General features: G+C 42.7%; 1 protein-coding gene across 3 annotated transcripts in view; it reads right to left on the bottom strand.

Moving 5' to 3' along the window:
* Positions 1-27036, bottom strand: part of SLC9A8 (solute carrier family 9 member A8) — a 70344-nt gene extending 43308 nt beyond the window's left edge. For 2 of the 3 annotated variants that reach the window (XM_082644312.1, XM_082644310.1), the window contains exons 1-4: positions 26557-26920; positions 24876-25054; positions 18911-18991; positions 4040-4098 (exon numbers count right to left, since the gene is read on the bottom strand). In XM_082644312.1, coding sequence (XP_082500438.1) covers positions 4040-4098; positions 18911-18991; positions 24876-25054; positions 26557-26585 — 348 coding nt within the window. In that variant the 5' untranslated portion in view covers positions 26586-26920. Of the gene's footprint in view, positions 1-4039; positions 4099-18910; positions 18992-24875; positions 25055-26556; positions 26921-26949 lie in introns of those variants that run through there. The other variant, XM_082644311.1, reaches the window with a different exon arrangement.
* Between the last annotated feature and the right edge of the window lie 271 nt (positions 27037-27307).

A 27307-nucleotide genomic window follows, 5' to 3' on the forward strand; every position in this document is an offset into this window, starting at 1 on the left:
CAGGTTCCTTTGGGCAGTATCTCCCCTAAAGTGATCTGATGTGGTTTTAGGTGGTACTTGAGCAATGTGTGTCGAATACCACTGACCCCACCCTTTTTGATTCTTCCTCAATCCCAATTAAGTCAGACGCGTCAGTTTGGTGCTACCGTGTTAAGCCTCTCTCCAATATGCTGATCCCCCTTCCTGACAAAGAGGACAGGCTTGACCTCAGAGGCTTCAGCAAGCAAATGTACCACTTTGTTTTTATCGTATTTACTTATAAAAACAATATTGGTTTCCCACTTAAAACAGTATTATAATGTTTCCTTTAAAATAAATGTATATAGTACACCAACGTTCATAGCAGCATTATTCACGACAGTCAAAAGGTGGAAACAACCCCAGGGCCCATCAACAGATGAATGGATAAACAAAGTGTCGTATATACTGACCATGGAATATTATTCAGCCATAAAAAGGAAAGAAGTTATGACACAGGCTACAAAGTGGATGAACCTTAAAAACATCATGCTAGGGCTTCCCTGGTGGCGCAGTGGTTGAGGCACGGGTTCGTGCCCCGGTCCGGGAAGATCCCACATGCCACGGAGTGGCTAGTCCCATGAGCCATGGCCGCTGAGCCTGCGAGTCCGGAGCCTGTGCTCCGCAGCGGGAGAGGCCACAACAGTGAGAGGCCACAACAGTGAGAGGCCTGCGTACCGCAAAAACAAAACAAAACAAAAACACATCATGCTAAGTATTGATAAAATAAGCCAGATAAAAAAGGACAAATATTGTATGATTCCACCCATTTGAGGTAAATTCATAAACACAGAAAGTAGAATAGGGGCTACTAAAAAAATAGAAAATACTAAGAAAAATATAAAGTAGAAAACGAAGTAGGGAGAGAGGAATAGGGAATTGTTTAATGGGTAGAGTTTCCATCTGGGATGATGAAAAAATTCTGGAAATAGATAGTGGTGATGATTAAACAACATTGTAAATGTATTTAACGCCACTGAATTGTACACTTAAAAATGGCTAAAATGCTAAATTTTATGTTACGTATATTTTACCACAATAAAAGCTTTTAAAAAACTGTTATAAAGACTTATATACATAAAAAAGCAAGTTGACTTAAAGAAATATATTAAGCATATGACAATATAGGTAGAAGGCAGGCCCAGCAGGACAGTCTGGAAACAGACCTACATGGAAAGAAAACACCCAGCAATTTCACTGTTTTTCTTACCTCCCCTGTTCCCTGCAGCAACCAGTTTCCAAACAGATCCTACTTCCTGCTTTGGCTTCCACAAACACCTGCTCCTCCAGAAAGCCTGCCCAACTGTTTTAGCCTAAAAACCCCATCCTTTTCTGATGTCAAGCACTGGTTGTCTAGATGGCTCTTCAGGGCACTTAATTACATTCACCACCCAACTGTGGTTCACTCATCTATACTATTCAATATATTATTATTATTTAACTTGAAAACTAACATCTGTTGAAAAATAAATTTAATAATACTGAAGCATATAAAACTAAAAGTAAAAGATAACCTTTCCTCCTCCTGCTCGGAGAAGGGATCATACAGCATTCCCCAGGGCCGCAGCTGCACTCAGTGCCTTGGATCTCTGCTGTGGGGAATGTGGGCCTGGTGTTGAGAGAGCTTCTGCTTCTTCGAGAGAAGCTAGAAGTTCAAATTTTTATGTGAGGGCTTCCCTGGTGGCGCAGTGGTTAAGAATCCGCCTGCCAATGCAGGGGACACAGGCTTGAGCCCTGGTCCGGGAAGATCCCACATGCCTTGGGGCAACTAAGCCCGTGAGCCACAACTACTGAGCCCGCATGCCATAACTACTGAAGCCTGCGTGCCTAGAGCCCGTGCTCCACAACAAGAGAAGCCTGCTCACGACATTGAAGAGTAGCCCCCACTCACTGCAACTAGAGAAAGCCCGCGCGCAGGAACGAAGACCCAGTGCAGCCAAAAATATACATTAATTAATTTTAAAAAAAGATTACAAATTAAGCAGTTTAAAATATTTTTTAAAATCTATGTGAAATTTCTAGAATTTTGTATAGATTAATAACATTTAAAATAAAACTGGGGGCACAGTTCTTGAGGCGCTAACCTACTGTGTTCCCCCTTTGCCTGGCAAAGAAATAAAGCCACTCTTTCTTTCTCCTCCATGAAAAACAAAATAAAACAAAACAAAAAACTTAATGATTTTTTAATTGTTTTAAAATCGATTCCAATTTTGATCAATTGATCTTAAATCAAACAAAATGTGTTAGCAGGCAGTATTTACACATCAGGCTCTATCTAGTCTAAGAGTTGAGAAAGGGTGTACTGTCAGTTGCTCCTGCCCTAGAATAAGCCACTGTGAGGGGGGTTAAACTGAACCAGTTGAGCTTCATACACAGCATGCACCAGTGGGGCCTGCCTAGAGCCTTCCCCAGCTGAGGGTAGCTCTAGAAATATTCCAAGCTCAATGTACATTTTGAGAATTCATTTAATACATAAAATATATCCTGAATATTATTTATAACAGCTTCAAATTGTGTTTTACGTCAGACCATGAGGCTTGTTTTACAAATTTTTTTTTTTTATTTACTTATTTCTTTATGTTTGGCTGCATTGGGTCTTCGTTGCCGTGTGTGGGCTTTGGGCTTTCTCTAGTTGTGGTGAACGGGGGCTACTCTTTGTTGCGGTGCGCGGGCTTCTCATTGTGGTGGGCTTCTCTTGTTGCGGAGCACAGGCTCTAGGTGCACAGGTTTCAGTGACTGTGGCTCGCAGGCTCTAGAGCACAGGCCCAGTAGTTGTCGTGCACGGGCTTAGTTGCTCCACGGCATGTGGGATCTTCCCGGACCAGGGCTCAAACCCATGTCCCCTGCACTGGCAGGCAGATTCTTAACGACTGCGCCACCAGGAAAGCCCTGTTTTGCAAATTTATACTCTACAGTTCCACAGGTAAATTAATCCTCACACCTAGGAGCTGTGTCCAAGTAGGAAGGGCTCAAATGTGACACATTTTAACCATACAATACTTTTAATATTTTGAAATGGACCTTATTTCCCTCCACAAAACCAGTTCTGTTACACACTTGTTAAACTCCCTACTCGATATAGATGCTCAAAGTTTAAGCTGAAACTTGAGTTTCAATTAGTCCTTGGACCTCACGCTCTAATGACCATTGTATGAACGTAAGGGTGGGAACATCCACAAGTGAGGACAGCATGGTGTGGCAGAGAAAATATAGAACACATAGGACCAGAGGGTCTGGACACAAGAGCCAACCCAACCGCTCTCTAGCTCTGTGATGTGAGACATGTCCCAACCTCTCAGAGGTCACTTTCTTCATCTGTAAAAACGGGGATAATACGTGGTCAATCTACCTCCATGGTTGTCATGAGGATGACAGAAGCTACAGTATATAAAGCATTCTGTAAGGTCTACAGCGCTGGGCAGATATGTCTCCTTGGGCTCAGCTGTCAGAATGGAATTAGGAGCAATAAACATTGTTTAATGTTAAATGCTAATTAGAGCCTTGTATGCAGCAAGTTAGTCTAAGACTATAAAAATGCAAATAAATAACAAAACATGGCATTGAATGCTCCTACATTAATTTGAAACAGTGTGAGATTTATGCTTTTTCAAAAAACTCAGATGTAAAGATATCAACCCTAGGGCTTCCCTGGTGGTGCAGTGGTTGAGAGTCCGCCTGCCGATGCAGGGGACACGGGTTCGTGCCCCGGTTCGGGAAGATCCCACATGCCGCGGAGCAGCTGGGCCCGTAAGCCATGGCCGCTGAGCCTGCGCGTCTGGAGCCCATGCTCCGCAATGGGAGAGGTCACAACAGTGAGAAGCCCACGTAGCGCAAAAAAAAAAAAAAAAAAAAAAGATATCAACCCTAATCTACCAGAATGTTAAAAAATCAATGGGACAATATAAACTTCACTGACCGTCAAGGAATGATAAGTAAGCCACCATAATCAGTGTTAGTAAACTTAAGAACCAATAAAAATTGTAAATATGTTAAAAAAAAAAGAACAATTGGGTAAACCTACCTTCCAATTTGCCAGTTTTTTAAACTCTATAATTTTTATAACTGCTCCCATGAGAATACCTAGAAGAGAAAATGTAAAGTTTAACAAAAATTTAAGATATAAGAAAGATTACTCAGGTTTATTATTCTAAAGAAACTGATTATTATTACGTCTGTAAATGGCATCTATGAATTTCTGCAAGTTTTACGTCTGAAAACATTACGAATGGAAATTAGTGTGGAGTTTTATGAATCACGTGAGTTTCTCACTTGCATCTCAGGCAAACATACTATAAAGAAGTCTACAAAAATCTGGGGGTGGGGTGGGGGGAGGGGTGAAAAAACTTTACAAAACAAGACCTAGGGATAGTTTGCCTGGCATGGAAGATTTCAGCACCTGTCATTCTTGCTATATCCGCTCATTTTCGATTTGAAATGGCAGAAAGCTAAGTTTGTCCTGTACTACTTATTCCTACCGTTATCAAAAAGGAATCCAAGATCACTTTCTCAGGCTCAGATGGTAGCTCTATGTAGAGTATTTAGTTAGAGTTAAAGCCCCAATGCTGAAAATAACCTAAAGTGAAAATTTTGTGAAATTCCTGGAACCAAACAGACCATCTAAGTTCAGGCATGTTTCCACAAAGCTGACAGGCTCATTACTCTCTCATAAAGAACCTACCAAAAATAATTCTCGAAGAAGCATCATGGGTACAATTTATGATTGCTCTGTTACTCACTAGATTAATGATTCTTAACCCTGTGGGCTCATCAGAATCATCATGGGAGCTTTTTATGAAATAAAGACACCTGAGCAGAACTTGGGATCTGCAAAATAACAAAAGACCACTGTCACAGATGCTTAAAGATAAAGACTTCCCTTTCGGACTTCCCTGGTGGTGCAGTGGTTAAGAATCCACCTGCCAATGCAGGGGACACGGGTTCGATCCCTGGTCCGGGAAGATCCCACATGCCACGGAGCAGCTAAGCCCGTGTGTCATAACTGCTGAGCCTGTGCTCTAGAGCCCACAAGCCACAACTACCGAAGCCCACGCACCTAGAGCCCGTGCTCCGCAACAAGAGAAGCCACTGCAATGACAAGTCCGCTCACTGCAACGAAGAGTAGCCCCCGCTTGCTGCGACTAGAGAAAAGCCCACATGCAGCAGTGAAGACCCAATGCAGCCAAAAAAAAGACTTCCCTTACCCCTAGAGGGGAAGGAGCTTTTTCCCATCAACAACAGAAAGCTGAAGAAACACACCTCATTGGGTGGGGTGAGAAGAAAATACAAAAACACAGAGGTTTATTAGGAAAAGAAGCTGCACTAACACTGTCATGGGGAAGGAGGGGTTTGAGGTGAAGAGACGATCAGTTAATTTTAACTTTATAAACCTCTGTACTATTTGTATTGTTATATATTAGTAAAAGATCAACAAAACTGTTTTGATCAAAAGGACATAAGACGAAATAGGTCTGAGCTATAAAGGGAATCAATGATCAATGACACTTTCAGAACAGTAATTGTACATTCCCTTCCACGTGATTCTAACCCCTCTCTAGAGTCCCCCAGTTGCTTCCTTTTTCTTGTATTTTTAAATTGTGTATATATTTTAAGGAGTTTTCATACAATTTTTTATTAACCAAACAGTTCTTGAATACTTTGTACAATGTTATAAATAAGACAAAAGTCCCTTTTGATGAAATCCCACCCCCACTAGTTCTCTCTCTCTCTGCCCCAAGGTAACCAAGCATCTTGGTAAGTCTGGGGAATATTCTACCAGACCCTTCTCTACGCTCTTACATATTTATATTTACCATACAGCACTAGGGGGTGTGTGTATGTAACACATGGTACCCCCGTGTATATTTATATAAAATTTATGGTACTATAATGCATCTTTTTTTTCTTTTTTTTGGCTGCCCGGCACGTGGGATCTTAGTTCCGAGACCTGGGATGGAACCCGTGCCCCCTGCAATGGAAGCACACAGGACCGCCAGAGAAGTCCTATAGCAGGTAGTTTCTACTACCTGCTATTTTGCTCAGTGTTATGATCAGGGGTGACTACATATAGATCTGCCTCATTCCTTTTTAACAGCTCTACAGCACAGCATAAGGCTGCCACAGATTGAATAGACATTTCTCCAAAGAAGATATACAAATGGCCAATAACCACAAGAAAAGACGCTCCACATCATTAGTCATTAGGGGATGGAAATCAAAACCACAATGAGATACCAGTTCATACCCACTAGGATAGCTGTAACTTTTTTTAAATGGAAAAGAAGTGTTGGCAAGGATATAGAGAAACTGGAACCCTTAATACATCAATGGTGGAAAAGTAAAATGGCACAACGGCTGCAGAAAAGTTTGGCAATTCCTCAAAAAGTAAAACAGAGTTACCATATGACCCAGCAATTCTACACAGGAGAATAGAAAACCTATGTTCGTACAGAAACTTGTACATGGATGTTCATAACAGCATTATTAGCCCAAAGGCGGAAACAACGCAAATGTCCACCAACTGATGAATGGATCAACAAAATGTGGTCTATCCACACAATGGAATGTTATCCGGCAGTAAAAAAGAATGAAGTACTGACACATATTGCAATGTGGATGAATCTTGAAAACATGCTAAGTAAAAGAAGCCAGACACAAAAGACATGTTTTATGATCCATTGATATGAAATATTCAGAATTGGCAAATCTATAGATTGCCTTTGTCTCTATAGAGACAGAAATGGTTTCCCAGGGCTGGGGAGGAGAGTTTCAGGGATGATAGCTAAAGGGTATGGGGCTTCTTTTCGGGGTGATGAAATGTTCTAAAATTGTTGTCATGGTTGCCCAACTCTGTGAATATACTAAAACCCTGAACTGTACGTTTAAAACGAGTAACTTGCATGGTATGTGAATTATATCACAATAAAACGGTCACCCCCACCCCCGCCCCCAAAAGGCCAGATCGTATGGTTCCATTCATATGAAATGTCCAGAACAGACAAATCTAGAGACAGGAGGTAGGTTAGTGGTTGCCAGCGGAAAGGGGAGGGGGAAAATGGGCAGTGACTGCTAATGTGCAGAGAGTATCTTTTTGAGGTGATAAAAATGTTCTGGAATTAAGACAGTGGTGATGGTTGCACAACCCTGTAAATATACTAAAAAGCACTGAATTCTACACTTTAAAATTATAAAGTTTATGTTATGTAAATTCTACTTTACTGTTTAAAAAATTTTATTGAAGTATAGTTGATTTTCGCTGTTATGTTAGTTTCAGGTAAACATATATATATATATATTATTTTTTTTCAGATTATTTTCCCTTACAGATTATAAAATATTGAATATAGTTCCCTATGCTATATAGTAGGTCCCCGTTGGTTATCTATTTTATATATAGTAGTGTGTATGTGTTAATCCCAACCTCCTAATTTATCCCTCCCCCGCATTTTCATTTTTTTAAAAGTCACTCTCTTTTTCATGTTCCCCCAATGATGGCTGTCTCCAACTGTTTGCCATTGACAGCTGCAGTGAACGTGCTTGTATGTGCCCCTTTGTGTAAGAGTATCTCCCTAGGGCAGATCCAGAGACAGTGAATGGCATGAGCATTTTTATCTCTGAAAACGTTGCCAAACTGTCCTCCAAAGTGGCTGTGCCGATTTACACCCCTTGTTCCAAAGCATCCTCACCAACCCTGGAAAATCATCAGACTTTAACACTTCGGCCAGTATGAGGGGCAAGAAATTGTACTTTAAGGTTTTGATTTGCATTTACAGTCAATCTGCACTCAGTAATCATTCCTGATGACTAGGGAAGTTGGAACTTTTTTCATGATTTCAGACTTAATTTTTTTTTTTTTTTTTTTTTTTTTTTTTTTTTTTTTGCATTACGCGGGCCTCTCACTGTTGTGGCCTCTCCCGTTGCGGAGCACAGGCTCCGGACGCGCAGGCCCAGCGGCCATGGCTCACGGGCCCAGCCGCTCCGCGGCATGTGGGATCCTCCCGGACAGGGGCACGAACCCGCGTCCCCTGCATCGGCAGGCGGACTCTCAACCACTGCGCCACCAGGGAAGCCCCTCAGACTTAATTTTTAAAGCTAGTGTTTTTCTGTGCTACTAAACCTCAACTTTCTTTTTCCTTCGTGAACGTACACCAAAACTGTAATACTATGATCAATGCTTTTGTAATTAATACACATGCAGCAGTTACATTTGAGACTCAGTGATTATTCTGATGCCTAAGCTTGTCTCCGTGTTATTACTAATGAGGCACTGGAAAGCTTTCTAAAATACAACAGGATATTATTACCACTAGTACCATTATTACTTTTACATGAGTAACCCTTCTGAAATGTCCTAGGACTGAACTATGGTACAACATTAAATTGGCAAACGCCTCCCTTACCTTTTGAGATTGAGGTTCAAGGTTAGGTCGAAGCAACCTAGTGTCCAGGAGAAATTAATGTATACCATACAACCAGACACCCTGGAAATAATACCCTAGATACAATGTTGTATATTCCTATCAGTAAAAAGAATTTGAGCATGCACCTTCAAGTTACAAATTTTTATTTTATTATTATAAAAAAAGTGCTACTATCGTATTTTAAAATAACACAGGGAATTGGCTGTCCAGTGGTTAGGATTCCACACTTTCACTGCCAAGGGCCCAGGTTCAATCCCCGGTCGGGGAACTAAGATCCCACAAGCTGTGCGGCACAGCCAAAAATTAATAAAATAAATAAACACAAAAAACAGAGGTTGTAAGGGAGATTCAAATTAAAGAGAAACGTAAGTTCTAATATTTCCTTTTGCCTCCTATGGATCTTCATACACACACTTCATTATGGATGCCACTGGATTAACTCAAAGGATCAGGAGTAATTCATAATTAGTTGTTGAGACCCTTCTCCCAGGATCTGTCAGGTTAAATTATTCTTACTCCTCAAGAGAATGCTCCAGGTAGGAAGGCTCAAGAGAGCCTCTTCTGACAGCTCAGGGCCAGCAAGTGACAGTGGACTGCTGGCTCCGGGGTGCCTTCTACCACCTCTGGACGATGAGACACAGGGAGACTGCACTACTGCTATGAACTGCTAACACGCTTCCCACTCCCAGGGTGCACTGCTGGTCTACCATTATCGCTGTAAAATACGAGTATTCCTGAATATGAACAGTACAGGAAAGTGCCAAAAATGTATTAAGTATAACAATCAGGTTACAAAACAGTATGTAGAACATGATTCTAGCTCCCTTAAAAATACATGTATATACGTATATGCACCACATTTATTAATTTGCATTGTGTTAAAAAGAAACACACACACACACTGTGATGCTAGGCACTGTGTTACTGTATACAATATACTTCATTTAAGCTCATTCTCATGATTACCCTACAAGGTAATAAACCATAATAATATAAATGATAATATTAATAGCAGCAGCTAACAGTTATTGATTATTAGCAGGTAGGCATTATACTAAGTGATTTCTATGCATTGCCCTGTTTAATATCTGCAGTCCTATGAAGTGAAGGCTTTGTCACCTGCATTTTACAGGTAAGGAAACCGAGGCTAAGGACAAGCATCACTGAGCTAGTAAACAGCAGATCCGGAATTGTTTTAAAAATGAATTACTTTATTTTTTACTTGATTATGTAACAGATGCCTATGGTACACAATGTGAAAGGTATAAGAGAGTATGCAGTGAAAACTTAAGTCTCTGTCCCATTCTTGTTTTTTTCTCCTTCCCGTAGACCACCACCGTTACCAGTTTCTTGGTTATACTGTACATTTCTGCTGAGAGTGTCTGTACGTTTAAAATTATATACATGCATATGCATGTACATATAAAATAAATTTTAAAACAAATGGTAATACAGTATTTACACTATTCTGATTTTTTTTTTAACTTACCACTACCTCTTAGAAACTATTCCATATCAACACATAAAGAGCTTCCTCACACTTTTTGTTTTGTTAGTGGCTGCAGTGTATTCCACGGTGCCATCCAATACGTCCCCTTGTAATGAGCGCTCAGGTGTTCTCCAGGCTTCTGCTATCACTGCCATTGCCATCTGAGTAAATACGTCATTCCACATGTGTGAGCGTATCCACAGACAAAACTCCTGAAAGAGGGGCTGCTGGGTCAAGGGTACACGCATTTTTAATTTTGTAAAGAGCTCATCAGCTGCCTTCTGTGGTAGATGCTGTGAGGCTCGCCCACTCCCCTTCACTGGGCCCATCTGTGTGAGCTGCTCTGCGTGTTGGCTGCTAAGTGCTCACGGCTGTCCCCTTCTCCAGAAAACTGCCCTTAGCCGCCGAGAGGCACCTCATCAGGGAAGCTGTGCCCGCCCCACACCACCTCATAGCCAGTGACTAACTTATGGGGGTCCAGAAGTCCCACCCCCTTGGTTTAAGGAGAGACAGACGCTGCTGGGCATTCTTGCCCCATAGCCCTCCTACTGAGGCTAGGCCAGGCCTACCTTGAGATCACACCCACCGTCTGGCTTTCTCCTTCCCTGGTCTTGCTGACTCCCTCCCTTACAGATTTGCTCTTGAAGAGCACCCCTCAATACATTACCTGTCCCCAAACCCCTGTCTCAGATTCTGCTTTTAGGGAGCCAACCTAAGACCACTGGTTCTAGGGGTGGAGTGGTCAAAGGAAGTAAACTCGAGGATGGGGTTCTGGAGTTGGACCACTCGGCAGCTTCTGGGCAAAGAGGATCCCAACACTGGAGGTAAAATACTGCTAGTCCCTCACCGGGGGTAGCTGTGCCATTGCTGAGACTTTCACTTCTGGCAGACTGGGTCAGCACACTGGTGGAGGAGGCAAGGGCTCATGCAGTATCTCTGGTGTTAAAGAGGTTATGACAGAAATAATAACTGTAAGAAAAGTGCAATTGTGGTTGTTGCTGAGTGCCACCGATGCTCTGAAAAAAGAAAACAAAAGGCCCAAACAATCACCAACTTTAAGCAAACGGTGAGAGCCAGAGGGCCTCCTTGGCAGCATTGAAACAGACCCTCATCTCCTGCACCTGGAGGGCCTCTAGAGCTGAAGACTGGGCACAGGTCTTAACTGCAAGAGTGGCAGATCTTCAGAGAATGCTGAACTCTAGATGATAAATCTCCTATGCCTTCTCCTAGCAGGTCCCTGATAAGGAAGAAGTGGGGCTCAGACATGGGATAGGGGTGCCTAGGGAGATGCACATGAGCACCTTTAACCCTCAGGTTCCCGTGGGCCTTCTAGGCCTGCAGAAGTGGTCCCTACCACCCCATTGGAATACAGAGCTCCCAGGTTATTTCAAGATTACACAGATGCCCCAAATGAGGCAAGTGCCTTAGGTTAACTACTGCTTCCTGCATAATATAGTCTCCAAGGACACAGACCATATGGACGTTCCACAGGACAATACACTGGTCCACTACTGACATCATGCTAATGTACTGCGACAAGCAGAAGTGGCGAGGAGACGTCTTGGTGAGACACGTATGCTTCAGAGGATAGAGTTTCAGGGGCCTGCCCATCTGGGAAGTATTCAGAGGTCAAGTGGTCTGAAGCACACCAAGACATTGCCTCCAAGTAAAGGAAAAGGTCTGCTCCTTCTACTGTAATAAAGAAGCACAATGCTTGGTAGGCCTTCTCCAGGTTTTGGAGGCAATATATTCCACGCTTGAGAAAGCTATTCAACACTTCAACCCATTTATTGGATTTTGAGAGACTGATGGTTTTGAGTGAGGCCCAAACAGTTAGCTGCAGTTCAAGCAGCTCTGCTGCTTTCGCCATACGACCTGGCGGACCCCATAGAACTGGAAGTATCTGGTAGGAAGGGAGGCCGGCAAGCCCCAATAGGAGGGTCGCTCAGCATAGATCCCTAGGGCTCTGGAGCAAGGTCATGCCATTTGCAGAAGAGACACATATACCACTCAAAAAACTCCCAAGGGAAAAACACGAAAAAGCTCCTGGCATGCTATTGGGCTGTGGTAGAGACACAGCATCTGAGCATGGGACGTCAAGTGCCCAGGTGGCCAGAATCATCTTTCATAAGTTGGGTTGCCATAACAACCACCAGGCTAGGTGGGCCCAGAAGCAATCCATTTTAAGATGGAAGTGTTACATTAGCGATCAGACTTGTGCCAATCTAAAAGGCACAAGTATGCTTTACTTGTGGCCCAGACTTCTATGTCATCTTCAGCTGTTATAGCAACATCTCTCTCTCAGCTCAGCTCCTACATACGGCCTCATGGGGAGCTCTTTAAGACCAGCTGAGAGAGGAGGAAAAAAAAAAAAACCTACGCGTGGTTCATGAAACACTCGGCCAGCCTCTGATGTTGGCCACTTCAGTGTCTGTGCAATGGGCTCATGAGCCCAGTAGCCATGATGGCAGACACGGAGGCTGTGCAGGGCCCCTACGGCATGAACTCCCTCTCACCAAGGCTGCTCTGTAGCCACTGTCACTGCTGAATGTATGACTGGAGAGCCACAGAGATCAACACTCATCACCTGGTGTGGTACCATCCCTTGAGAAGACCAGCCAGCTGCATGATGGCAACTCGATTACATCAGACCCCTTCCATCCTGGAAAGGGCAGCAATTCATTCTGACTAAGGCTGACACGTAGGCTAGCACCACCGTCCCAGGACCCATAAGTGTCTGAGCCACCAAAGTGGGATACTGCATAACAATATGTCAACAACATGTCAAACCAAGAGACTCACTTTTTGGCAAAGGAGGTGCAGAAGTGGGCATGAGACATGGACACCACACGGTCCTATCCAGAAACTGCCAGCCAGCCAGAGTGGTAAATGGCCTCCTAAAAAATGGAGCTGAGGGGCTTCCCCGGTGGCGCAGTGGTTAAGAATCCTCCTGCCAATTCAGGGGACATGGGTTCGAGCCCTGGTCCGGGAAGATTCCACATGCCGCGGAGCAACTGAGCCCGCGCACCCTAGAACCCGTGCTCCGCAATAAGAGAAGCCACCGCAATGAGAAGCCTGCGCACCGCAATGAAGAGCAGCCCCCGCTCGCCGCAACTAGAGAAAGCCCGCGCGCGGCAATGAAGACCCAACGCAGCCAAAAATAAATAAATAATAACCAAAAAAAAAAAAAATGGAGCTGAGGCACCAGCTTGGAGGTGACATATTGTGAGGAATGGCGCACTCCTCCAGGGTGCGGTATACTCCTGAAACCAGTGGCCATTATAGGGTGGTACACCCCCAACAGGCAAGCATGGGTACAGCACACAATGGGTACACCACTCACCATCACTCTCAGCGACTCACTTAAGAGTGGGGATTCCTGCTTGGAGGATTTCTGCTTCCTTAGCCTGAAACTTTAAGCTTGGTGGGTTGAAAAGAACCTGGCTCCCAGAAGGGGACATTTCCACCAGAGTTCACATAGTAAGAGTTACAACAGCTGCCGCCTGGTCACTTTGGGCTCTTTGTGCCAACAGACCAGCAGGCCTAGAAACAGGCTACCAAGGCTACCACGTTGGCAGGGGTGACTAACCCTGATTACCATGCGGAGACAGCCCTGCTACTACATGACAGGGCAGAAAGGAATATAATTACTCATGTAATATGTTTCTAACCACAAATGATTTTTTGAAAATACTTTAAAATATTGTTAGCACATTTTGTTAGCTATAATCATAGAATCACTTATGCTATAATAAAGTGATTTTGAATTCCAGTCCTTGATGCTGCTACCTATATTAAAATAGATACTCCAAAGATAGTATTCTGAAAGACAGAAGACCTGCCAGGAAGATGAGAATCAGGACCTCAGAGCTGTCTCTCTGTTTTCTGGGGAAATGCTGTTTATATATTTTGTTTTTACGGTAGCTTACTTTTTCAGTGGAATGTTATTCCTTTCTGTTCTGTTGAGAACATTTATGTGGCAAAAGAGGAAATTTATAGAAATCAGCCCAGATGTAGCAAGTTTCCAAATGCAATCCTTTAACAACATTTCTTCCTTTAAAGTTTAGACTACCTCACTATTCTGACATATCTAAAAGATTTAAGTATAAAATACAACTTTGGGCTTCCCTGGTGGCACAGTGGTTGGGGGTCCTCCTGCCGATGCAGGGGACACGGGTTCGTGCCCAGGTCCTTGAAGATCCCACATGCCGCAGAGCGGCTGGGCCCGTGAGCCATGGCCGCTGAGCCTGTGCGTCCGGAGCCTGTGCTCCGCAACGGGAGAGGCCACAACAGTGAGAGGCCCGCGTACGGCAAAAAAAAAAAAAAAAAAAAAAAAAAAACAACTTTAAGATGAAAAAATGCTGAGCCAAGAGCAGATGACCATAAAACTAAGGCGAATCAGAGCAAGACTCCAGGCAAAAGCATGCACTATTACACACAGAGCACACATTTAGCTAATGGCAGCTAAAGAGCAACAAGATGTTCCAAGAATAAACTGTCATCTCTGAGCCATGTTTCCAGAAACACAGAGGCTAAAAGTCTGCGCTAGCACTCTTCCTTGGAATGTGACAGCCCGGAAAATCCTTAGAGTCTAATGTGATCATTTTGTCAATGTGACAACCAATTTTGGCCTCTACCTCTGAGACAGCTATTCTAATGCCAACAAGTGAATGCCTGTTTCTTCTCTAATAAAAATCAAAGTATCTGAGACTCAGGGAGAGTTACCCATGGGACAGCTCAAGCTGCATCACAATTGGACTCTCACAGTCTAAAAAGTCAGGAAAGCTGTTAGAGTTACAGTCAGGATTCTTGCTTTAAGTTTTCTCTAAAAAAACCGTTTTTAGAACTTAAGTACAATTAGAATATAATCACTATATATGCTTTTTTCCAGAATTACCTTCAGTCAACAACTCAGGAATTGAGTGATTTTTTTTTGTCTTCCACTCAAAACCCCCACTGACAAAAAGAGCCCTACTCTTAAAAAAAAAAAAAATTCAATCCTTTAGTCAAAACAAGGAGTTAATATAACTAGAAGCACAAACATAGTTAAGCAGGTTATGACAAGGAAGCACATTTGTGTACTCCTACTTATTCAATGATTCAATCAAATCCAGTTACAAGTTAAAATACGGTTTTTCTAACTATCAGCAGTATTCAGGCTAAACCCTGGCATTTGTAGTCAAATTCCATTCTTAACCCCATTCAGGCCTTTCCTCACTCTACGATAAAGTATGACTATGAAAAAAAAATTTATTCCTATTTTTGCTATATACAACAGAGGACAGTAGGCAGTACAACTATTTCATTTTCACTCCTTACCAATTTCAGCCCAAAATATATGAACAGTGAATCAGCACTATATGGCCAATAAAAATAAATATGTGAACTTTACTAATACATGGAAAGGATAGTAAACAGTGAAGAACACAAAAAATGACTGAAACTCAAACCAAGTCAAGTCATCTGATGGACACGTGTGTGTCTACACATGGTATGGAAGAGAAAGAAGCATGATAAAAAGAGCTGGTTGTCAATGAAAAGGATTTTTCTTCTTGATAGCTAAGTGTGAAAAAATATATATATACATTTTTAAAAGGCCCGAACTACAGAATTCCCTAAGTATAGAAAAGTATCTGAAAGCTTTGAACAAGGGCCAAGGAAATAGCTTTAGAACTTCATGTTGATACTATGCTTTTATGAAGAATGAAAAAAGTCTCGATTCATTTGAAAATACAGTAAAATAGAAGAGCGGAAATGTGCTTTTTGAGTACAGATAGTCCTCTTCTATACCTTCGATTTCTTAGGAACTCTGAGTGCTTAACACAAAAGGCCAACAGTATCTCTAAATGACTGTGGACTAAAAAGTAACTTCTGGTTAGAAAAAGTAGGCTAGGAAAACTTACCCCTGAAAGAATGAAAACCCCATTTTCTCTGGCAGCTTCATCTAGATTCTTTTTTGGCACAAAAGTTGGAAATTCTTGAAACGGTGGATATCTCAATATTTTGTTACACTTTGCTCCAGTAGGAGAAAAAAGTTTTCCTTCCATTTACATAGCTTTATGAAATACAGTACTTTGATAGCTGTGTCAGCATTTCTAAATTTTAACCAAATGTCCTCTAATATAACAAAAAGTCCTTTCTGGACCCCAGTACTCTCCCTAGAAGTGCTCTTAGTATTCCAATCACCTGAGTTAGCAAAGACGTACCGAAAGCAAGACTGACTTTCCATCACCCACTCCCAAGCCCTAGCTGTATAGGCTACAGTTATTTGTGCAACATCAGCAAAGAAAGAAACCTTGTGGACGGACAGCCTTTGCTGACCCCCAGCGTCGCTCCACTCCATGTGCAGTTCTGGGGTGGCCATTTGGTCAGACTTCATCCTATAACTTCTGGTGGAAGCAGGGAGAAGAGGCGGCCACCTTTCCCAGCGTGACTGCTCCCGTAAGGACAGCAAGCCTGAAGCTGTCAAGTCTTACCATGCGGAGAGAGCCCGCCTGAGAGTGAAGCCAGAACAAAGGGAAGCACTGTTGAGAATGGAGAAAAACTGAGTCCAGAAGACTTGATCCAGCGAAGTCTGAAGCTGGCACCGCCTGTAGCTTTTTTGGTGCCCTGAGCCAATGGGTGTGCAACTCCACCCACACCAATATCTGTTTTCTTTGAATCATTCTGAATTGATTTTGTCCATTGAATGGAAAGAGTCCATTATCAGTTAAGATGTTTTCCTCTGCAAGTAAAAGAACACCTGACTAAAAATGGCTTCAACAATGGATGTTTATTATCTCATGTAACAGGCAGCTCTGAGATAGGTAGTTTCAGGGCTATCAATTCTACAAAACAACAGTGCAGTCAAGAATCTGGGCTTCCCATCTGTCCCCTTGGCAAGCCTCAGCATTCTGGCTTTTGTCTTTGAGCCACAGTGATTGCAAGATGGCTACCAGTGCTCCTGGCATCACATCCTCATACAACAGCATCAAAGGAAGGGGAAATTTCTCTTTTTATCAGGGAGGAAAAATGTTTCCCGAACTCCTCACCCCAGCACACTTCCCCTTGGTCCCACTGGCCAGACCTGGGTTCACACTGCCTGCTGCCCCCACCCCTTTGAAACAATGATCACAACGGCAAAAACCAATCTTGACCTGGAGGAGGGGCCCACTTCCTTGAGCACACTGTGCCAAGACAGGGGGTCAAAGCGAGGGTTCTGTTTTCATGGAGGGGGAATGGCTCTTAGGTAGGCACACAACAATGGCGCTGTAAGCCCTTGTACAAGCACTGGTGTTCAGTGACCCGCAGTTACTGAAACATTCAAGAGACAGTGAGGAACCTGACATTCCAAACCAAATTACAAGAACCACCACTTAAATTTCCCTGTGCACAATACCTAAATACACACCAACTAGAGGTCTTATTCTTAAGAAACTATGTAAACTGACCACAAAACTGTAACTTCCTTGTGGTGGCTTTTTAAGTCTTTACTGAATGCCCCAGAATAATAGGTATTAGCTATATAGGTTATTTTCAAGGTGCCTGATATCAGGAAAGGAATGCTAACAACCTCCTCTTCTTAGAGCTCTAAGGCTCTTGTTAACTAAGTTTGTTAGAATCTGCCAGGATGTGTAGCTGAAGAGCCTGCTCAGTAGAGAGCAGGAACTCTGAGTAAAATTGATTTCTAACTCTTTACTGAAGATCAAAATTATCCAGTGGTACATCTTCCTTAAAATATGGCATCACCTGGGGGTTACGGGACTTAAATGAGATGGCAATGTGAAAGCGCATAGGCCAGAACCCAGCACTTAGTAGTACTGTGAAGTCCAGGGAAAATATAGGAGGGGTTGAAACAGAGTAGTAGGAATGCTGGTACTGGTAGGGGAAGGAGAATGAACAGAGTCTGATCCTTCATTTCTAAAGCTAACCTAAACCGCTGCTATATTGCGAAAAATACTAAATACTATACTAAACCAGATCTAAGGCAAAGAAACTTAACTTATAAAGCACCAGTGGTGATAAGGAAAATTAAATATCATCAGTAGGCAAGTGGAAACTAGTAAAAGTAATTACAATATAATAAGCTGATGAAAGCTTTGGCTGGCCTTAGTGAAACCCTATTTACTATCCCTTAAGCTTCCCCACCCACATCTTCATTTTAATACTTACTGAAAAGTAAGGTCCCTGCTTCATTAACCACTTCAATGAACTTACATGTGAGGTCAACTGTGATTACAGTGAATTCATACATTCTAAATAGAGGCTAATTATCTTAACAGTTAACTGCCACAGGAAACAAAAGAGGGAAATATAAGTGAGGTAGAATGCAATGCTCTCTGAAGACCTTAGATCTGACTGACATTAAAGTGAGCTGCTCCTCCATCCTAAACCTTAAAGTGAGAGCCTCTTCCGGCTGTAAAATTCAGTGATTCTATGAATTAACTGTCAATTATTCGCCTTAGTCTAGTGACAGCACAGCCTAGTAGCAGACCTTAGCATGAACAGTGTGAATGTTTACCTCCAAAGCTAACCTAAACCAGCGCTATATTGGGAAAGAATTACTAAATATACTAAACCAGATCTACAAGGCAAAGAAAACTTATAAAGCATATATAATTTTATATATAAAGTTAACTTACAAAGCAGTGGTGATAAGAAAAAAATAAATATCATTGGTAGGCAACTTGAAACTAGAAATAAAGTAACTACAAGATAATAAACGGATAAAAGCCTTGGATGTGCCCTGAGGGTGGTTCTAGAAGTAGAAAGGGCTCTCAAGTTGGATAGAGGGGCTTCTATGTGACCTTTAGGAGGTCACCACCCCTCTCTGAGCCCCCAGGGTCCTCATCTGTAAAATGGGATCATAACACCCTCATGGCAGCTTGCAGTGACAATGAAATGAGCTCAGGTATACAACACATCTCCTGTGGTTCCTAGCACTTTGGAGGCACTCAAAAAGTGGTATAGTTAGTGCTTTGGTTATAGGATCACCAACAGCACTTACCTAAAGAGACAACGGCAACGCTCTCTGGCAGGAAATGTAATCTGTATCGGATCAGTAGATGCACCAATATGATGCAGATAGCTGTGGGAAAAAATAAGACATTGTTAAAACAGCCCAACTTTTTTTTTAAATTATTTTTTAACATCTTTATTGGAGTATAATTGCTTTACAACGGTGTGTTAGTTTCTGCTGTATAACAAAGTGAATCAGCTATACGTATACATACATCCCCGTATCCCCTCCCTCTTACGTCTCCCTCCCACCCTCCCTTCCCTATCCCACCCCTCTAGGTGGACACAAAGCACCGAGCTGATCTCCCTGTGCTATGCGGCTGCTTCCCACTAGCTACCTATTTTACATTTGGTAGTGTATATAAGTCCATGCCACTCTCTCACTTTGCCCCAGCTTACCCTTCCCCCTCCCCATGTCCTCAAGTCCATTCTCTAAGTCTGAGTCTTTATTCCTGTCCTGCCCCTAGAAAACAGCCCAACTTTGAATGATAAACACCACGTCCAAGGCAGGGGTTATTTCTAGGAGGCTGCCAGGGAAATGGACAACTGACAATGACACAGTAAGCTTCAGCTGTATTTTCAATTTCTTATTTCTTAGACCAGGAGGTAGCTGCATGGTGTTCATTACATTTTCCCCGTATTTCTTTACATGCCTAAACTAGTTTGTTTTCCAGTTGTTGAAAGAGCAACAGACATCTACCTCTACTCTAAGCTGTAAACCTTATACAACCACTTAAAATTATTCAAATTTCCCTGAGAAATATTCTGAGAAATGATCCTCAATGGTGAGGAGGAAGTTAATGAAATCAACCACCTTTATGCGACTAGAGCTGCAACTGAATATATGTTGACACAAAGTACCTTGCCACCACATGACTGTTCTCTTTTAACGCAGAAGGAAGTGACGGTGTTTTAAAAAAACAGAACAAAGTTAATATTGGTTTGGTGATAAGAGCATCAGAGACCTGAAGATGGGGTGCTTGCTCCCCAGATGGGTACTGGGGCTCCCACTGGTTGAGGGCTTCCCATGAGCCAGGCACGGCACCGAGCACTTCCCAAATGCTGTCTCGTTTGACCCTCAACACCCCCTCTGAATGAGCTGTTATCACCACTACCTCCTTTGATTCAAGATAAAAGCCGAGGCTTAAGAGAGGTCCCACTGCTGGTAGGCGCCAGCAGGGTTGAGCTTAATTCCAACCCTGTGCCCTTAATCCTGGGCACCCACCACCTCCCTCCCCTGCGGCCTTCATTCCTCAACCAGCAAGATAAGAATAACGTCTGACTTTCCTCACAGGGGTGTTGTCAAGAAAGAAAAGAAACAGAAAGATGTAAAACTATTTGAAAGGAATACATATTTCTGAACCAAAAAAAAAAAAAAAAGCACACTTTTGCATAAATAACTCCTAAATGTAATTTCAAGACCCAAATGTTAGTGTGCATGTCTTTTTCTCTTACTAGGCACCTAGGTGGTATGCCATCTCATCAATCAAAGTATTACCTTGATAGTACTAAAAATAAATGTGTTGCCTTTTTTTTTTTTTTTTTTTTGTAAAAGGAAATGTTTAAACAATCTGCATGGCTGTAAACTGGCCACCCTCAGAGCCCACAATGACAAATTAGATTATCTTTAGTCCCACCAAGAAGCACCAGGTGGCCAGAGAAAGGAAACAGCTGTAAATACAGAAATTTTGTCCTCCTTTCATTCTGTGCTCTAAACTATCAATCTGTGGTGTTATTTTATTATAAATATTTAGCCTAGTTAGAAAAATCCTACATTAAATACTAACAGCAAGAAAGAAGTTCCAATGCATTAGTACACGTAACCAATGAGAACGCCTATTGCCTAAAAAGGCAGGCAGGTAAGCACATAAGTAGACAGAAAATTGATCTAAGGAGTGGAATCAGTTTCTGCTCTTTCTTTGCACCAAGCTGGATGAAAAAAGTTTACAGTTTATTCTCATAAATCACACAACTATTTGCAGCTCTAAGAGCAAAAGAGAAAACTCTATCAATGGAGAGAACTACATATAAGAATGATCAATGCCAGGGAATGGTCTTCAAGCTATAAAAAGAAGGAGATCTGCAAAGACAACCCATAGAATCGGAGAAAATATTTTTAAGTCATATGTCTGATAAAGGTCTAGTGTCCAGAGTATATAAAGAACTCTGACAACTCAACAACAAAAAGACAACACAATTTTAAAATGGGCAGAAGACTTAAACTGACATTTCTCTAAAGAGATGCAAATGGCCAATAAACACACGAAAAGATGCTCATCAGCATTAATCATTAGAAAAATGCAAATCAAAACCACAATGAGAAAAAAAAATGAGATAAAACCTCACACCCACTCGATGGCTATAATTAACATAACAAGTGTTGACAAGGATGGAGAGAAACTGGAACCCTTGTGCATTGCTGGTGGGAATGTAAAATGGTGCAGCCTCTGTGGAAAAGTTTGGCAGTTCCTGAGAAAGTTACACAGAGTAACCACTTAACCCAGCAATTCCACTCCCAAGTATGTACCCAAGAGAAATAAAAACATATGCCCACATAAAAACCCGTACAAAAATGTTCATAGCAGCACTATGCACAATAGCCAAAAGGTGGAAACAACCCAAATGCCCATCAAGTGATGAATGGATAAACATAATGTGGAATATTATTCAGCCATAAAAAGGAAGGGAATTCTGACACATGCCACAACATGGATGAAGCTTGAAAACATTATGCCAGACATAAAAGGTCACATATTGTATGGTTCCAGTTGTATGAGATATTCTGAGCAGGCAAATTCCTAGAGACAGCAGAAGAGTGTTCACCAGAGACTGAGGGGACGGAATGGGGAGGGACTGCTTTTAATAGGAACTGGATTTCCTTTTGGGGTGATGAAAACGTTCTAGAACTAGATAATGGTGATGGTTGCCCAGTGCTATGAATGTACTAAATGCCACTAAATTGTGCACTTTGAAATGGTAAATTTTATGTTATGTTTATTTTACCACATACACATCCTTTTTCTTAAAAAAAAGAATGAGGTAGATACAAAAAGACTAACATGGAAAGATCTCCAAGACATTCTGTGAGATGAAAAGGCAAGTTATAGGACCCCACTTATATTAAAACAAACTCCAAACTCTATGTGCCTGTTGGTGTGTATGTGCTTACGCATGTACACATGTATATATACACATACAAGTGCATGTTTTCAAGTACACTTGGGAAAAAACAGAGCAAGAAGGGACAAAAACTTCTGTGCCATATGGAGGGTATGAGTACAAGTTAACGTGTTTCCAATTTTTCATGCCTGAAGTTTTAATTACAGAGAATATATTGAAACATAGGCATGTCAATTTTAACAACTCCATTAAATTTAATGACCCATAAAATGTGTCAAATGATGCTAATAGTTAACACTAAGTCAATAATAATGACTCACTGTTGTCTCTGTGGAGTCAAAGATCAGCAAGGGTTAAGTGTAAGTCAACTGATTTCAAGCTTCTAAAAGTCAAAAGTAACCAGAGTTTTGGCAGCCTTTCCACACAGAAGTTACAATTTCATTTGACCTGACTAAAATAGTAAACAAAAGTGGTAAATCCATTCCAGGTTATGAGTTCCTGAAGTCTAGAATAATCTATGGACTATTTCCCTCAATTCACTAGTCTATATATTTAGTGAGCTGGCAAGTTACCTATTAACAGCCATTTTATTTTTCTTTATCAGATTTACGCTGTTTGGACACATAATCACAAATAAATATACAAGATACTTAATAATTTGTTGATATACAAGAACAGAGGAAAAAAATGCCTTCAAATTTACTTAGAAAGCATTCCACTCTTCTAATGCATGCTGACCTACACGAAAAAAGTGGAGATACCAACTCATCAACGGATTAGGTGAAAGCTGAAACCATCTGACATCAGTATGACTCTATAAAGTACAGGGTTATGATCTGTTTGAAGAGAAGACAATCCAATAGAAATACGCAGCACTACTGAATACAGTTCAGCCCTTTTTGGCCTCAATGAGGCCAAAAGTGGGCAGGATCTTGTCTGGATTAAAAAGCACATTATAAAAACCTGTTTTGCGATCTCAGCTAATCCTAGAAAGTTACTTTGAAAGCCTTATCTTTTTCACCCTCCTGTGAAAAAAGTGATTACAAAACAGAAGTCTTTTTCCCCAAGGCTTGCCTTTTATATTCCCTAACATATCATGCTGACCACAATGTAAAGAGACTAATAATACTCTTTCAGGTTTAAGGATTCAGGTACTAAAGACCTCTTGATCGAGGGAAGAACTGCTTTTCTTCTTTGTATGCAACTACTGTAACAGAAGGGAAAAAAAAGAAAACAAAACAAGATTCTTCGATTGTTAAAGTAATCCCCTAGAAATAGAATTCAATTTCGCTGAAAGAGTAAAAAATTATTTGGGCATATCAAATCTAAATGGACATGGTACACTTGTGGTTTGTGTACTTTTTCAGTGTACAAGTTAGAAGTTCTTTAAAAACTATGAAAGACAAGGATGAGTCCTGGGATTTTAAACAAAATTAGTATCTTATTAAAATTATTTAATTAACAGAGTCTGAATAGAAATGTGAAAGAAGTTACTCTTTTCCTCAAAAAAACAGTCCTAATAGCCATCTATTATGGCTATGGAAATACTCTGCACTTTTCCACTTTTTTGTACCTTCCTTTCTTCTGAAAAGATCTAATCAGAAATATGACTCAGTATCATTAAAGAGAAGCAGAAAATGTAAACGTTCCAACTTCACTCTTCAAACAAGAGTTTGCAGGGTCATATTTGAAGCTATTTCTTCCTTAGCTGATCCAAAGTTGTTGTGCAGTTTCAACTGGGTCTTCTGGTCTAAAACAGGTGTCTACTGTCCATAGTCTCTGGGAGGCAGCTAAGTTATTGCCTTTTATCTAAACTTCCTGACCGATATCTGGCAACCTGGATATTAGCCTCTAGTCTCCCCCAAACCAGGTCTGTCAATAATTTAACCTCTCTGGGCCTAAATTTCTTCACCTGTTAAAGGCGGAAGTCGAATAAAATGAGATTTTCAGTTTGAGAGAGTGAATCTGTTTAAAGGAAAACATTATATAGGTAAGTAACAGCACAGGTGGTACACAGATATGGCAAAAGTCATGACCATGGTTAATGGGAATGTTGGAAGTTAAGGAGAACAGTGTGCTAGGGCAAGGGTGTGTGATCTTTTACTCACAGCAAACCTCTTAACTAAGTAAAATTTTATGTGGAGGCCTAATGGGTACGAGGGACAAAATGCTGCTCTGGTCAGAAAGCTGGATGCTCTGCCATTTCACGCCCCACCCCACCCCCTGCTCCCACCGCCACCTACACAGAAACACACACAGACTCTCAGGAGCGGAGTCTGAAATACACTCAACTAGATGTTCAAGGTTCTCTCTAGAGCAAAAATTCTTTAATTCTTCCTTTCAAAGGATGTCTAAGATATATAAAGGGCTCTTCAGAATTGCTCAGCTCAATGATTTTTTTTTTTTTTTTTTTTTTTTCTTTTTGCGGTATGCGGGCCTCTCACTGTTGTGGCCTCTCCCGTTGCGGAGCACAGGCTCCGGATGCGCAGGCCCAGCGGCCATGGCTCACGGGCCCAGCCGCTCCGCGGCATATGGGATCCTCCCAGACCGGGGCACGAACCCGTATCCCCTGCATCGGCAGGCGGACTCTCAACCACTGCGCCACCAGGGAGGCCCAGCTCAATGATTTTATAAAGAAAAAGGAGTACCCTGTTATGATGTTATGAACGGACTGATCACTGACCCTCAGTGTTTGAAGTGAAAACCAAAAAGGAGGAAGACTTGACCAAGTCAACAGTGGTTGACACGGGGTTGACCGTACAGACAGCACACACAGACACTCGCAATGCCAGATGATGGTGTCTCCGCACGCACTCACCGCGGGTCGCACTCACCGAGGACCAGGAGGCTGAAGAAGATGGTCATGCCGCTCGACTGCTCCTCCTGCTGAGCCTGCTGCCCTGTCTGCACCGGGAGGATGGGCTTGTCGGGGCTCGGGCGCACCAGTTTCGTAGTGATCGCCAGGGTGGTGTGAAGGGTGACATTGAAACCTTCATGAGTCGTATTGGGGAACCTGTTGGAGAACATAAAAAGCAGCTGAATTAGACAAAGGAAAAAGGGCCCCGAATTATCAACGCACACACAAACCAGACAGAGAACTTTGGCACGGAGCTTGATGGGATTCACAACCCTTGCAACCAAGAGACAGGCCTCGGAGAGAAACTGATTAGGAAGATTCCCGCCTGCTGCAGCACGAGGGTACCGGTGGCCTCAGGTACTCTGAACGCAAACACTTACAGGACAGGGACAAGGGGGAATCAGGACCGGTGTAGAATCAAAGGCTGCCTGCTCTTTGGCACTTAATGGGGGATTTAAAGGGAGGCAAACTGGAGTCTCATCATATTCCAAGGTCCAATATTATTTACTAAGTGCCTTATTTCTCCAGTTTACATTCTTTTCCTTGGATGGTATCTGCAAGTTGAAGAAGCCACTGAATTTGCCCAGTTGTTGATCTGGTCAGAATGCTCTACCCTACTTTACAAAAACCTTCTGAGTTCAAAAGGCCCAAATGTAATCCCCTCTGTAATCCCCTCCTCCACACTACTGTTGTGTTCCTCACACCATCTCCTCACACTGTGTTGGGATTGTAAACTAGCACAATATTGACGTAATGATCATTATAACTGTGGTTCTAACAGCTCATGTTTTTTGAGTACCGCTTCATTCCAGGAACCAGGTAACATACCAACTTTCATTTAATAGGCATAATAAGCCTGAGGTGGACACTACTACTTTCTCTTTTTTACCCATGAATAACAAGCTCAGAGAGGTTGCGTAACTTGGCGAATATCAGTCAGTGGCAGAATCAAGCTTTGAGTCCAAACTTTTAATCACTGAGTCAGACCACCTCTTTTGCTTTGTGCTGCTGAGGCCCAGTTTAGTGTCTGGGACAGAGAAGATGCTCAATAAGTAATGTGACTAAATGAAATGACCACCAGGCCAAAAAGACATACATGAAAAGTTGTCAGGTGAGGAAGTCAAATTTCAACCATGGGTTTGGCTCCTTGTTCATTTTCACATACTCATTCCACAAACATAGATGGGGCACCTATAACACGCAACAGACTGTGCCTGGCAGGTATGTAGATGGACTAAGAGTGGTCCTTCCCCAGCAGCACCAGGAGGACAGAGGCACCTTCACCCCCTTTATCTCATCTTGTACAGTTGGCTCCCTTGCTCGCCACACTCCAGCCATCCTGCCGTTCTTTCTGTCCCTCAAAAAGGCACTAGGCTCTTTCTTGCTCCTGGCCTTTTGCACCTGTTGTTTCCTCTCCTATCCCTCCTTCTGGTCACTAAGGTTTCATGTGGCACGTCACCTCTTCCCGAGAAGCCTCCCACACACCAACACCATTCCGTTTCCTCCAGAGCACTGAAATCATCTCATCTATTTATGGTCTTTTTCTACTAGAATGGAAGCTCCCTGAGAGCGGCTCCTGGTCGGCCTCCTTCACTACCATGTGACCAGGGCCTGAAACAGAGTAGATGGCCACCAGTTAACGAATAAATGAAACTCACTGAAGGAAACAGATGTGAAAAATAGTCATTACAATGGAGAAAGTGACTGGCTATGTAAGGGGTGAGGCTGGGGGACTTTCTGGAGGCGGCGAAGCGCTGCGTAATCAGCGGATGCGAAAACTAGGAAAGTGAAATTTGGATTGCGGTTTCCGCAAGACGGCTTTCGAGACCTACGCTGGGCAGCCCATCCCTAGCCAGAGGGTCCAACCTCAAGGAGGCTGCACGGCCCAGGCCCGTCCCTCCAGCCCTCCTCGCAGGCGCCGGCATGGTCAGTCCTGGCCAACCAGCACAAGGAGCTCCGCCTTCTGGGGCCGGAGGGCGGCCTGAGGTGCTCGCAGTCACCCGATGGGGCCCAGCCCTGCCGCCTCCGCCGCCCCGGAAAAACCCACTCACTCCTCTTCCGCCATCTTCTCCCCAATCCTGCGGAGCCTCCGAGACCACCGAGCCGCGGGGCTAGCAGGGCCCGCTTTTGCTTCCGGCTTCCGCTGGAGGCGCGGAATGGGGGGCGGGGTCTCGGCTGCGCAAGGCGGCCCTTCTGTCCTTTCGTCTCTATGGCCCGAGGGTGGGAGGTCCTCCGGGAACTTTCCGAACATCTGTCTGGCCTGAGTCTTTTGACCCTCCTGCCCTAGGAGATTCCGGTTTTTCCCTTCCACAGGGTAGGGACGTTTTTGGGGAAACTCCTGTGAGGTCACTGTGACTCACCCTGAAAGCAAGCTCTTTCTTCTCAGTGTCCAGGAATTCACCATGCTAA

This window comes from Mesoplodon mirus (genome assembly GCF_964341445.2).
Source record: "Mesoplodon mirus genome assembly, chromosome: 15".
Classification (NCBI taxonomy): domain Eukaryota; kingdom Metazoa; phylum Chordata; class Mammalia; order Artiodactyla; family Ziphiidae; genus Mesoplodon; species Mesoplodon mirus.